Genomic DNA, 12,823 nt, shown 5'->3' on the forward strand with positions numbered 1-12,823 from the left:
GTGGAATTGCTGGATGATAGGGCAATTCCACATTTAACTTTTTAAGGACCTGCCAAACTGTTTTCCACAGTGGCTATACCATTTTACATTGCCACCAGCAATACACAAGTGTTCCAATTTCTCCACATCTTCATCAATGCTTGTTATTTTCTGTTTTTGTTTTTTGATAATAGCTATCCTAATGGATGCGAAGCGTTATACCATTGTGGTTTTGTTTGCACTTTTCTGATGACTAATGATATTGAGCATCTGTTCACATGCTTATTGGCTACTTGTATATTTTCTTTGGAGGAATGTCTATTCAAGTCCATTGCCCATTTTAAGAATAAGTTGCTTTGCTGTTGCTGTTGAGTTGTATTTCTTTATATATTCTGGATCTTAATCCCTTATTAGGCGTATGATTTGCAAATATTTTCTCTCATTCTGTGAGTCGGCTTTTCACTCTTTTGATAGTATCCTTTGATACACAAGTTTTTAATTTTGATGAAGCCCAATTTATCTACTTTTTTCTTTTGTTGCTCTGCTTTTGGTGTCGTGTCCAAAAAGAAAAAATCATTTGCCAAATCTAATGTCATGAAGTTTTTTTCCTGATGTTTTCTTATAAAAATTTTATAGTTTAGCTCTTAACTTTAGGTTTTGATCCATTTTGAATCCTTTCTGCATTGAATGGTCTTGGTACCTTTGTAAAAAAATCAATTGAATGCATATATGAGGGTTTATTTCTGGCCTCTCTTTTCTATTCTATTAGTCGTTATGACTCATTTATGCCAGTACCACACTATTTGATTACTGTAGCTTTGTAGTAAGTTTTGAAATCAGGAAGTGTGAAATCTCCAATTTTGTTCTTTCTCAAAACTGTTTTGGCTAAATGGGATTTCTTATGAATTTTAAGATGGGTTTTTCTATTTCTGCAAAAAAAATCATTGGGATTTTGATAGGGATTGCATTGAACCTGTAGATCTCTTAGGGTAGTATTCTAAGAGATAGTATTGTAAGAGATAGTATTCTAAGAGATAAGGTAGTATTGTCATCTTAACAGTACTTTGTTTACCATTCTATGAACATGGGATAGCTTTCCATTTATTTAGGTCTTCTTTAATTTCTTTCAGCAATGTTTTGTAGTTTTCATTGTATAAGTCTTTTGTCTCCTTGGTGAAATTTATTCCTGAGTACTTTATTCTTTTTGACGCTATTGTAAATAGAATTGTTTTCTTAATTTCCTTTTCAGGTTTTTCATTAATAGTGTATAGAAACATAACTGATTTTTGTGTTTTGATTTTATATTCTTCAACTTTGTTGTATTTGATTATTAGCTTTAGCGGGGTTTTTTTTGTTTTTGTTTTTTGTAGAAGCTTTAGGGTTTTCCACACATAAAATAATGCCATCTGTGAAGAGAGATACTTTTTCTCCTTTCTTTCCAATTTGGATGCTTTTATTTTTATTTTTTTATTTTTAACATCTTTATTGGAGTATAATTGCTTTACAATGGTGTGTTTCTGCTGTATAACAAGGTGAATCAGTTATATGCATACGCATATCCCCATATCCCCTCTCTCTTGCTTTCCCTTCCACCCTCCCTATCCCACCACTCTAGGTGGTCACAAAGCACCGAGCTGATCTCCCTGTGCTATGTGGCTGCTTCCCACGGGCTTATCTATTTTACATTTGGTAGTATATATATGTCCATGCCACTCTCTCACTTCATCCCAGCTTACCCTTCCCCCTCCCTGCATCCTTAAGTCCATTCCCTACATCTGCATCTTTATTCCTGTCCTGCCCCTAGGTTCTTTAGAACCATTTTCTTTTTTAGACTCCATATATATGTGTTAGCATACAGTATTTGTTTTTCTCTTTCTGACTTACTTCACTCTGTATGACAGACTCTAGGTCCATCCACCTCACTACAAATAACTCAATTCCGTTCCTTTTTATGGCTGAGTAATATTCCATTGTACATATGTGCCACATCTTCTTGGATGCTTTTTTTTTTTTTTTTTTTTCTTGCTTAATTGCTCTGGCTGGAACTTTCAGTACTATGTTGAACAGAAGTGGTGAAAGCAATGAAGAGCGCAGTCAGCCTTCAGAACACACAAGTCTGATATTTGGAGGACAAGTTCCTGACAGTCTGTCCTGGTTCCGGCAAGCTGCACCAAACAGTCTGCCACCCTCACTGTCACCTGCCACAAAGATGGGGGAGTGGAGGATGGTGGCCACTACCACAGGGGAGAGGTTGAAACTCACTGATGTTTAGCAGCCTCTCCACCAAGCTCTCCACTGGATGCTCCCAGGTTTCCACTAGAGTCTAGAGTTCCAAAATAGTTCCTCCAGACACTTTCTGCCAATTCAGTAGCTGTCGAGGTAGAATGATGGATTTCTAGAGCTTCCAATTCCACCTTCACTCCCCCAAGAGCTGGATTTCTTTTTCTTTTAGCCAGTTAAATCTTTGTTTCAGTAAGGTCAATGTCATGGGATAAATTCTTTGTGGGACAATTGGCCTTCTTTTGTTTCAAAGTCACAGATTCTACCACTGATCCTGGTTGGCCATATGACACACTTGTGTAATTTAAAAAACCCTGAATGTGAGTGTAGAGAGAATTCAGTTAAGTTTTATTTGCTTCTAAAATTAATAGAAATCCATATTAGGCCAAACTTTTTTAATTTATAGAATTGATTTACATTTAAAAACCATGAATGCCTCATTTAAAATATTTGTTTTTCTCATGATAAATCAGTGAAGTACTGTTTTAGAAAACAACATTTTGTTTCATCTGCTCTGTTTTGTAACCAACTTTTTTATGTCAGTGTGGCGTTAGCTTAACGAGAAAAGAAACATTTTTCTTGTGCCCTACATTTTTACCATCTTTTTTATCCTGTCTGAATAATCTTAAATTTAGAATGCTAAAAAAAAATCAGTAAGAGAACGATGTCACATTTTTCATTAGGAAGCAAAGTTTATAACATTATCACAGAGGTGTGAATCTTGGAGCTTTCCACTTGAAGACAAACTATTCTTTTAAAATTTCAAAGAATACAATGTTTCCAGTAGCTTCTTTCTGACTGGCTAACATTTCCCACACGCCAGTTGTGGGTTGGCTATCTAATTACTAATATCTGCTTCAAAATGTTCTTAATTCATATTTTACTTCTGAAAAAATAACAAAATAGATGTTTAGGGTTAATATGGTGCTTAATGAAATACCTGTTTCCATTTTTTTAAAAGAAAGTATTCTGCCTATCTTGTAATGAATATACATCTTTTTGACCAAATGAGTAGGTTTTCTCCCAGCAAGAGGACCCTTGTGAACCTGAAGAAGATCACTATGGTCGAGGATGGGCAGCGAGGCTTTACTGCAAATCCTGTCACTGTTTTCGCTGGCTCTCTAGAGAAGTTTCTAGAAAAAGACTTCTAGAACTTTCTCCCTCCTTTTATGACTGAGATTCTTTCCTAGGCTTAGTCTCTATTTCACTTTTCTTCTAGCCAAAAGGAAGAAAGCTCCACGTGAAGTTTCTTTTGAAGATTTCTAAGGAAAAAGGAGGCTCTAAGCACCGAATATGGAGAAAGAGGTGGGTCCGTTTCAGCTCTTAAGAGGATGTTTCCCCCAGAAAACTGTCCTTTTTAGTGCCTGCCCTCTCTACCATGTTCCGGTGGGATCTGTCTGCCGAGGGTCCCCTGATTCAGCGGCTTCCCAGAGGAAACCTGACTTTTCCAGGCCAGGTACTGGCCTCCAGCTTGCCCTCCCCATGGCCCCATCCTCCACGGAGGGCCAGGTAGTGGCCTCCAGCTTGCCCTCCCCATGGCCCCACCCTCCACGGAGGGCCAGGTACTGGCCTCCAGCTTGCCCTCCCCATGGCCCCACCCTCCACGGAGGGCCAGGTAGTGGCCTCCAGCTTGCCCTCCCCATGGCCCCACCCTCCACGGAGGGCCAGGTAGTGGCCTCCAGCTTGCCCTCCCCATGGCCCCACCCTCCACGGAGGGCCAGGTAGTGGCCTCCAGCTTGCCCTCCCCATGGCCCCACCCTCCACGGAGGGCCAGGAGGTCCGGAGACGTTTCACTTCCCACTTCCCTGCAGGCCGGCCCGGCTCCTCACTTCTCACCGGCCCCCTCTCGCCTCCCCCCTCTTCCTCATCCCTCTCCCCCCACGTGTCCCTCTCTCCCCTTCCCCTGTGTCTGCTCTTCTCAGAAGTTAGCTTACAAAGCAAAGCTGTAACTTTGAATTCCTGTTTTTCCAACTGCCCTCATGTGACAGGATATCTCCTTATTGGAGGTTTTCCCTAATTTCAGAAGCCCTTTAAAAGTGGGCCCTCCCTCCAAACGTCTTTTCAGCCGGGCGTTCAGAGCTGGGAGGAGGGGCAGGGCGAGCCGGCGCCCTCACTGTCTTGGTTCTCCCGGCTCTCTCCTCTCCACCCTTGCAAGAAGAGGATCAACTCTGGGCCATGAAGCTGTCTGCGCTCCTGGCTTTCCTCTCTCTCCTTCCGGTTGCCGTGCAGCTCCTGGGTAAGTCGGCTCTGACCTGGAAGCTTTCTGACTTGGGGCCTGGGGTGCCCCCTCCCCTCTGGGTCAGGGTTGAGGGATTTCTTCCACACCTGCGGGGAAGAGAAAACAGGGCTTCCGCACCGCCAGCTCTGCGGCAAACCTCCGCCTGGTCCCCAGGCCTGGAAGCCGGGCACCCGGAGGAGGCGGCCGCTTGGCAGGTCAGAGGGGCCGCCTGACCTGAGCGCCACGGAGCCCCATCTTCCTCTTACCTCTTCTCTCATCTGCCGTCGCCTCTTCCCTGCTTTATTCTTAGAGCGATTTCCTCTGTGGTTGGCCGATTCTAGTTTACAGTTTCTACCTAACCCCCAACCAACGACTTCTGAGTGTTTTTGGCCAAAAGGAAGGCGGCACTGGCGTCTCTCTTCATGGTAGGTCTAAGGATGGATCGCAGATCGTCCCCCCGCCCAAAGATTCCATGGGAGTTTTATAACTCATCTTTTTTTCTGTGAATGAGCCATTAATTTTGTTTTAAATTGGATTATAGTTGATTTACAATGTTGTGTTCGTTTCAGGTGTACAGCAAAGTGAATCAGTTTTACATCTACACAGATCCACTCGTCTTTAGATTCTTTTCCCATATGGGCCATTACAGAGTAGAGTTCCCTGTGCTATCCAGTAGGTCCTTATTAGTTATCTCTCCTATATACAGCAGTGTGCTTATGTCGGTCCCAGCCTCCCAATTTATCCCTCGCCCCCCTTTACCCCCTGGTAGCCATACTTTTGTTTTCTACATCTGTAACTCTATTTCTGTTTTGTAGATAAGTTCATTTGTACCCTGTTTTTAGATTCCATATATAAGCGAGGTCGTTTGATATTTGTCTTTCTCTGACTTACTTCCCTCAGTAGTGAATGAACCGTTTGCTGTAGCTTTTACTGCTAGAGAGTTCATCCTTATCTATGTTCTACGTTGATCCTTATCTCTGTTCTAAGTTCTTCAAATTGATTTATTCCTCTCCACCCTCACCCTTTTTTTTTTTCCTGGAGATTGATGATTACTCATGAGGCATAGATTCAGAGCTTTTCAGAAGCCCAAAGACATTACGGAGTCTCTCTCTTCTGTTTCTTCAGTCTTAACCTGCTTTACCCTTGGAATGAGAGTGCCTGTAGGAATTTTTATTTCCAGGTCTCTTTTGACATGAGATGAACGGGATTTCCACTTTGAAATGTTGGCTCCCCGATCCCCCGTCATTCCTCTCAAATCAGCAAACGCTGTCTGCGCCCAGCCTGTGCGAAAGGGCGCTCCATGCCCTGTTGAGTTGGAGGCGGGTGGGAGTAGGGGCCACGGAGGAGACGGAAACTCCCCACCCCCAGGAAGCCTCCCAGGGAGAGTGTTCCAGCACAGAAAGCATTAACTCACCATGAGCCTGAAGTAGTGGGGATTATAAACACACAAGCAAAGGCAGTATGGTTTGCACCTGGCCCCTGCCAGGAAGCTGCTTAATTTCTTGGTGCTTGAATTTTTCTGTGTGTAAAGTAAGGAGCACTGTATTACTTGCCTCATCAGTTGTTGCAATGATTCAATGAGTTGAACTGTGTAAAATATTTAGAACATAATATGACCCAGAGTGGTTGCGTCCTAAGTGTCAGCTATCAATAGCAGTGACTTTTTTTTTTCTTCCCATGATAGCAATCAGTTGTTCAATACAAGTAGTAGAGTTAGCATTTAAAGGAGAGGTTTCCCAAAAAACAATGGCGAGGAAAGAGTCCTGGAGTCCGAGGAGACATTGTACCTGAGTCCTGGCTACAGAGTGCATCCCTCAGAGAGTAAGGAGGGGTGTGACAGGATGGCAGGGTGAGCCCCACATCACCCCAGTCTTCATCTTGAAAAACTGTCTTGTGCAAGCGGATTACTATATTCTTTGTGATCCCGAAGGTTAAAACTAAGAGCAGTGAAAATCTTCTAACGGTTGCGCTGTCTCAAATAGAATGTTCTGCTTAGGGGTAAGTTCCGTGTCACTAAACGTCTTCGGACAGACCCTGGATGGGACCTGGACCCTAACCCAGCGCCGTCCAATAGCTGCATCATCGGCCACATCATGCAGCCACCTTTAAAAAAGTAAAAAGAAACACTGATTTTATGAATATGTTTTGTTTAACCCAATGTATCTAAAATATTATTAGTCAACATTCATCAATATAAAACTTACTGGGATATTTTTACGTTCATTTTTTAAAATTAAAATTTCAACATCCAATGTGCATTTTATACTTACAGGGCATCTCAATTCAGACTGGCTTCATTTCAAGTGTACAATAGACCCTTGGGGCTAATAGCTACCATACTGGGCAGCACAGATACCACAGATACAGCCCCTGAATTTATTTTTTTCTTCTTCTTCTTCTTCTTTTTTTGACCACACTGCGTGGCTTGTGGGATCTCAGTTCCCAGACCAGGGGTTGAACCAGGGCCCTCGGCAGTGAGAGTGCAGAGTCCTAACCGCTGGACCGCCAGGGAATTCCTGAAGTTTCCTTAAACTTGCTCTTAATGTTTTGGGGGCAAAAAGTCTTTCTCACTTTGCGTAGGAAGTTTTCCCTCCTGGAGACGGCAGGATGCCTTGCTGTGATGAATGTCTTCCTCTTCATAGACACAACTATGGGAGAAGCAGGAGGGTGCTGAAGAATCTTTACTTAAAGAATAAAAGCAAAACAAAAACAAAAACACGTATAAGGGAGCTCTTTCCAGAAAATTTTTTATTAACTTGAGAGCCTTTAATTCTTATTTGACCTTTTCTTGGGCCAAGTGGCACATGAACAGAGGTGTCTGGATAAAAACAGCACCTACTTAGTTAGCAGTAGAATAAAGAATATGCGAACTCTCTGTACCCCCTCCTCTGGACTCCCTTCCCATTTATATAACCCACAAAAAAGATCTCCCCGCTTCCTGTGGTTTCTTTCCAACCCAGACCCCTTTCTCCCACTTCCCTGAGAACGTCCCGCATCATCAACGCCACAAGACCCCTCGTTGTACCTGGACGGGGCCGGGGTGGCCAAGCACAGCAGAGGGAGAGTGACTTCTTGCTCTTGCCCTGCTATCTCTTTAGCAGGAAGAACCGCATTCAGTGCCAACGTTTAGACCTCAATGGGGATATAACCGTGGTAGAGATACAGTGAGAGTTGCTCAGGCACAGAAGTTTAGCTTGAAGTTGGGACGGTTTGGCTCACAGGCAGTGCAGTGGCGGTAAACTTAACAGTTGGTTCTCAGGAGAGAAAAAGCACTGATTTGTGGCATGGAGTGATTTCCATGGTGTGAGACTCCCACCGTGGTTGATTTCAAACTACCAGCGTGATGCCACTGGAAGCAGAGCTGGGAAGAGGTGCCAGTAAGAGGCACTCGCTGGCCTGTGAGGGTGAAAAAAAGCAAAACCAAACAGAGTGAATGTGACCTCTAGCACACTGCTGTGCTGCGTCCAACCTCCTTGTTTGTGGGTAAGAAAACTGAGGTCCTGACAGATTAAGTGATCTTTCCAGGGTCTCACTGGTTAGTGGCACAACCTGCTGAATGCTCAGGACTGCTGACTCCCAGGGCCATGTTCTTCCTATTAAACAGAAGCAATGCGTTTTTGCTCAGCAAATGATTGGTTTAACACCAATGTTGGACGTCTTCAAGGAACAGTTGCCCACTGCCTGTTCCCTTACTCGTTTTCATTTTTCATAAAATTTTCCTTATAATATTTCTATTTTTCTTCTTTTCTTTCTCCCTTCCTTCCTTCCTTCCTTCCTTTCTTTCTTTCTTTCTTTCTTTCTTTCTTTCTTTCTTTCTTTCTTTCTTTCTTTCTTTTCTTTTCTTTTCTTTTCTTTTCTTTATTTCTAGTCTCTCATTTCTTCCTTCATACATATGACTTGTTTTGGATACCAGATTTAAGACATACTTTCTGACATTGTTGACCAAAACCAAGTTTTTGTCATCTTTCTTTTTTCAATTGCTCTTATAGTTGTCTATTTTTCATGTTGTTGTCCCAAATGACCTCTGATTTTTCTATAATTCAGATATGAAGATCTGTGGATGTAGGATATTCCAGATACAGGTAAAGAAGACAATTGCTTTGTTGAGTGACATTTCAGTGCCTTCTGAGGGTGTTGGACCTAATTTCTAGGTAGGAAGAGTCACCACTGGTTAAATGTGAGCTTTCAAGAATCAAATACGCTTGAAATAAGTCAGAAAGAGAAAGACTAATACCAGATGATAGCACTTATATGTGGAATCTAAAATATGACACAAATGAACTTATCTATGAAACAGAAACAGACTCACAGACATAGAGAACAGACTTGTGGTTGCCAAGGGGGAGGGGGGATGGGGGAGGGAGGGATTGGGAGTTTGGGATTAGCAGATGCAAACTAGTATATAGAGAATGGATAAACAACAAGGTCCTACTGTCTAGCACAGGGAACTATATTCAATATCCTGTGATAAACCATAATGGAAAAGAATATGAAAAAGAATATATATATATATGTATAACTGAATTACTGTGTGCAGCAGAAATTAGCACAACATTGCAAATCAACTAGACTTCAATAAGTTTTAAAATAAGAAAATACAGAAGGTAACCTGTCAAAAAAAAAAAAAAAGAATCAAATACAGTCAACCTCAGTTAAGACAAAGACCCTTGTCTTCAAAGGGACCTGGAGATTACAGTGATGACACTGATCCTGAAACCTGGTCTGAGACTGAATCTTGAGCAGCTAAGGGAGAACCAGGAGATCACAGATCACAAGGGGAGTTGCACAGGAAAGTAGCTTCCGAAGTGGTTTGTTATCTGCATGGCAGAGAGAGAGGGAAACTGATGTCGATGTGAGAACGGCAGTGTCCTCTTGCCTCTTGGCGACCATCAAGCATTGTTGAATGGAAATACCGTATGGTTACATTGGCCCATAGAGGGAACTAGTGGAAATCAGGAGAGTAAAAGTGAAAGTAGAAGGAGATAGGAAGGCAAGTGCCCTTTCAAAAAGAATTGAAAATGAAAGAGAAGTAAGCACTGTTGGACAGATTCTTCTAATTACAGACCAAGTTAAGGTCACAGAGCCCTTTCAGATCTTTAATCACTTTAAGTAATTGCTTTCAGATCCTTAATCAGATCCTTAGAACAACCCAGTGAGATGGGTTGGGTGGGTGTTACAATCCACATTTTACTACAGGAGGAAACTGAGGCTTGGAAGTCAGCTAGCCATTAAGGACCAGAGCTAATTCTTGACCATGGTCTTCTGGCTCTGAGGCTAAGAAGTAGGTGTAATTTACCAGCTGGAGTGTGTCCATCAGGAAAGACAAAAACGTGCTTCAAGACAACAGTATGTCAAAGAAGGACTTAGTCCCTCTCTTTGTATCAATTGTTTAGACTTTTCACTTGGAGATGGGAAAGAGGACACTAACATTTGAAGGTTTACTCTCTGCAAAATGATATGCTGGGTGCTTTGCTTAAATTATCTCACTTAGAAAGTTCACAGCAACTCTATCAGAGAACATTATTATCCTCATTTTACAGATCAGGAGTTGAGACTAGAATGATTAATTTAACTAAGGCAACACAGCTAGTGAATGGTGGAACCAGCATTTGCCTGCAAGTTTGCTGACCCGGAAGAATATACCTCTCTCCACCACATCACCTGGAAACTCTGGGGGTCTCCATTGTCTGTGTCCTTCTGTCCTTCTCTTTGGGCTGCTGCAACGGTTCTCTGTTTCTCCAGTTTCATCCTGTTCTGGACTGTTTCACATTGCCTTTAAGACTGATTTTCCCAAGTTAGTGATAAGAATACACTTACATGTATCAAGCAATTTCTGTGTCAGGAACTGTTCTCAGCGCTTTATTTAGATGATCTCATTTAATTCTCACAACAACTAGCCGGTCCTGTGCTTTCCTCCTTATTCTTTGGGGGGGGGAAAAGGCAGCACAGAGTAGTTTAGAAACTTGACCAAGGTCACACAGCCAGTGAGCAGTAGAGCTGTGATTATGTCACAATCAGGTGGACATGATACATGATGATTAATTAGTGTGGTTGTGAGTGGAAGAAGAAAAAGTTGTGTAGTGTCAGCGTCTTACCTACAGGTTTTGTTTGTTTGTCTTGAAATTGGGGGAGAGGCTGGCATTCTGAGGTAGAGGATATAGGGGAGAAAGGGAAGGATAGTGAGTAGAGCCTCAGGAGGGGATGGAATCCAGGACACAGGTAAAGGGGTTAGCAGGCTGAGGGAGAGCTACTGAGATGGGAGTGAACGAACCCAGGGAGGGTGTAGATACTCCTGTCTTTAGGAGGGGAGGCAGGAAGTTGGCAGAGTTCCTTATCCCAGCCTCTATTCTTTCCTTGAGGTCACAACCCATATTGGATTCATACTTGGACCTCCCCAGATAGCCAAATGCAGTGACTTAAATTAGTAGGTTCTCTGGAGATTTGATGAATGAATGAAGGATTGAAGTGGTAAATAAAATCATTCTCAATTTTTCCTTTATCCTTTTGTTCAACATCGCTAAACCTAATAGTGTGATCCTTAGTTTTCTCCCCTGCCCCCAGCACTTGTTGTAGTTTCTTTTTTTTTTTTTTTGCATATACTAGGTGCATAATAGATATTTATTTTTAACTTATAAACATTATAACTTTATAAAAATAAATATTTATCTATTAACTTAATTTCAGTTCTTTGGAGACACATCTGTGGGTGTACATTCACTTATAGGGGCTAATGGATAGATTCTTAGTTTGGATGGCTCAAGGTGGTGACCTCTGACAATGATTTGAGTGAAGTAGTTTATTTGAGAGCCAGTCCTGGGAAAGACTAGCTGAAGGGTGCAGACGTGAGACCAGAAGAAAGGCCGCTGGTCCATGGTGGGTCCGGTGACCCCTGTGGACAGCTGTAGCTCAGCCTTGCTAGGCGCCCTGGGTGACAATGTAGGATGTGCGCCCCAGAATCATCCTGCCCACGGTGCAAAGATTGGGGCTGTTAATTCGTCTATAGCCATTGGTCACTGGTAAAGGGCTACTCCTAGGAGGCGTTCGTTCTCTGACCCTACTGGTCTTCGCAGTGTGTGAAGCGTTCTCTGATGGCCAGAAAATGCCCCCGGGCCCAGCGGTGTGGTGATGCCATTGGGAAGTGGGGCTGGCGCTCACTGAAATGGCAAAAGGCAGGAAGAAATGGTTCCGGTAGCACCTGCTACAGAATACCCACTTATTCTCCTCTTATCCAGCTTCTCTTTCTTCCAGAAGTTACTAGCTTTTATGCTTTCATGTCAGCATTTTATGTATTGATGGGGGGAAAGCCTAAAAATATATAAGGAAGTACAGCATATAATAGTTAATATCTCTAACTTGTCACTTTTAGTAACCTAACTTTCTTTGCCAGTAAGTTTGGAAATTTAATGACTTGCTCAATGTTATCATTTTAAAATGGTTAAAATGTGCTTAAAAGAAAATTTGTACCTGTGCTATTGGATATCTAGGTTTCAGCCATTTTTAACCTGAGGCATGGTGTGGAAACTTCTTGCTTCTTTCCTAAATGTATTTTGACCTTTGATATTTCTCCTCTTGAAGTGTGGGCTCCTTGTGGCAGGGAATTTGTGTCTGGTTTGTCTTTGCATTGTCGCTAGCATGGTGCCTGGCACCTATTTGTTGAAAAATAAATGTGAGGTTAGTAAGACTGAGTTAAGATGGATGGCGGGTCTCTTCAGTCCTGTAAATACATTTCTGATGTGTAAGTATCATCTGTTATCATTTGTTCAGCTTTGCAATACTTCTGTTACAAAAACATAATTAGTATAGAAAACAAAAATTGAATGTTTATCCAAATGAAACATTGGTCTGGTTAATAGTGACAAAAATGCCACAAGCTGTCTTTTGGTCAAGGTCTTGAATCACTTTCAGAGGAAGAAGTATGACATTTTAACTCAGAGACATTGCACAGAGACAGTGATAAAAGCCAAACTTACATGTTGACTAGTTGAGGAGAAGAATAATGTATGAATGCAGGATCATAAAGCGATGATTTTACATTTCCTTGTATTGTCTGGCAAAGGCAATATCAAACTTGCACTGCTTCCTAATGTCAAAGATAAATAAAGGAAACAAGAAGAGATAAGTTTGTATTGAAATAGAAGCTTTTCATTTCCAAGTACTCCTTTTTTTTAAAAAAAATTATTTATTTATTTATTTATTTATTTATTTGGTTGAGTTGGCCTCCTTAGTTGCGGCTTGTGGGCTCCTTAGTTGTGCCTCTCCAGCTCCTTAGCTGTGGCACCAGGGAAGTCCCCAAGTACTCCTTTTATAAGTATAAACATTTATAAATCACTCTTTGGTAAAAATAAA

General features: G+C 42.0%; 1 protein-coding gene across 1 annotated transcript in view; it reads left to right on the forward strand.

Annotated features, from left to right (window-relative positions):
* Window positions 1-3,536: 3,536 nt before the first annotated feature.
* MRC1 (mannose receptor C-type 1) overlaps window positions 3,537-12,823 on the forward strand; it is an 89,874-nt gene continuing 80,587 nt past the window's right edge. The window contains exons 1-2 of the mRNA XM_068562053.1: window positions 3,537-3,564; window positions 4,283-4,495. Of these exons, the coding sequence (XP_068418154.1) occupies window positions 4,435-4,495 (61 nt within the window). The 5' untranslated portion in view covers window positions 3,537-3,564; window positions 4,283-4,434. The remainder of the gene's footprint in view (window positions 3,565-4,282; window positions 4,496-12,823) is intronic.

This window comes from Eschrichtius robustus, chromosome 1, assembly GCF_028021215.1.
Source record: "Eschrichtius robustus isolate mEscRob2 chromosome 1, mEscRob2.pri, whole genome shotgun sequence".
Lineage (NCBI taxonomy): Eukaryota > Metazoa > Chordata > Mammalia > Artiodactyla > Eschrichtiidae > Eschrichtius > Eschrichtius robustus.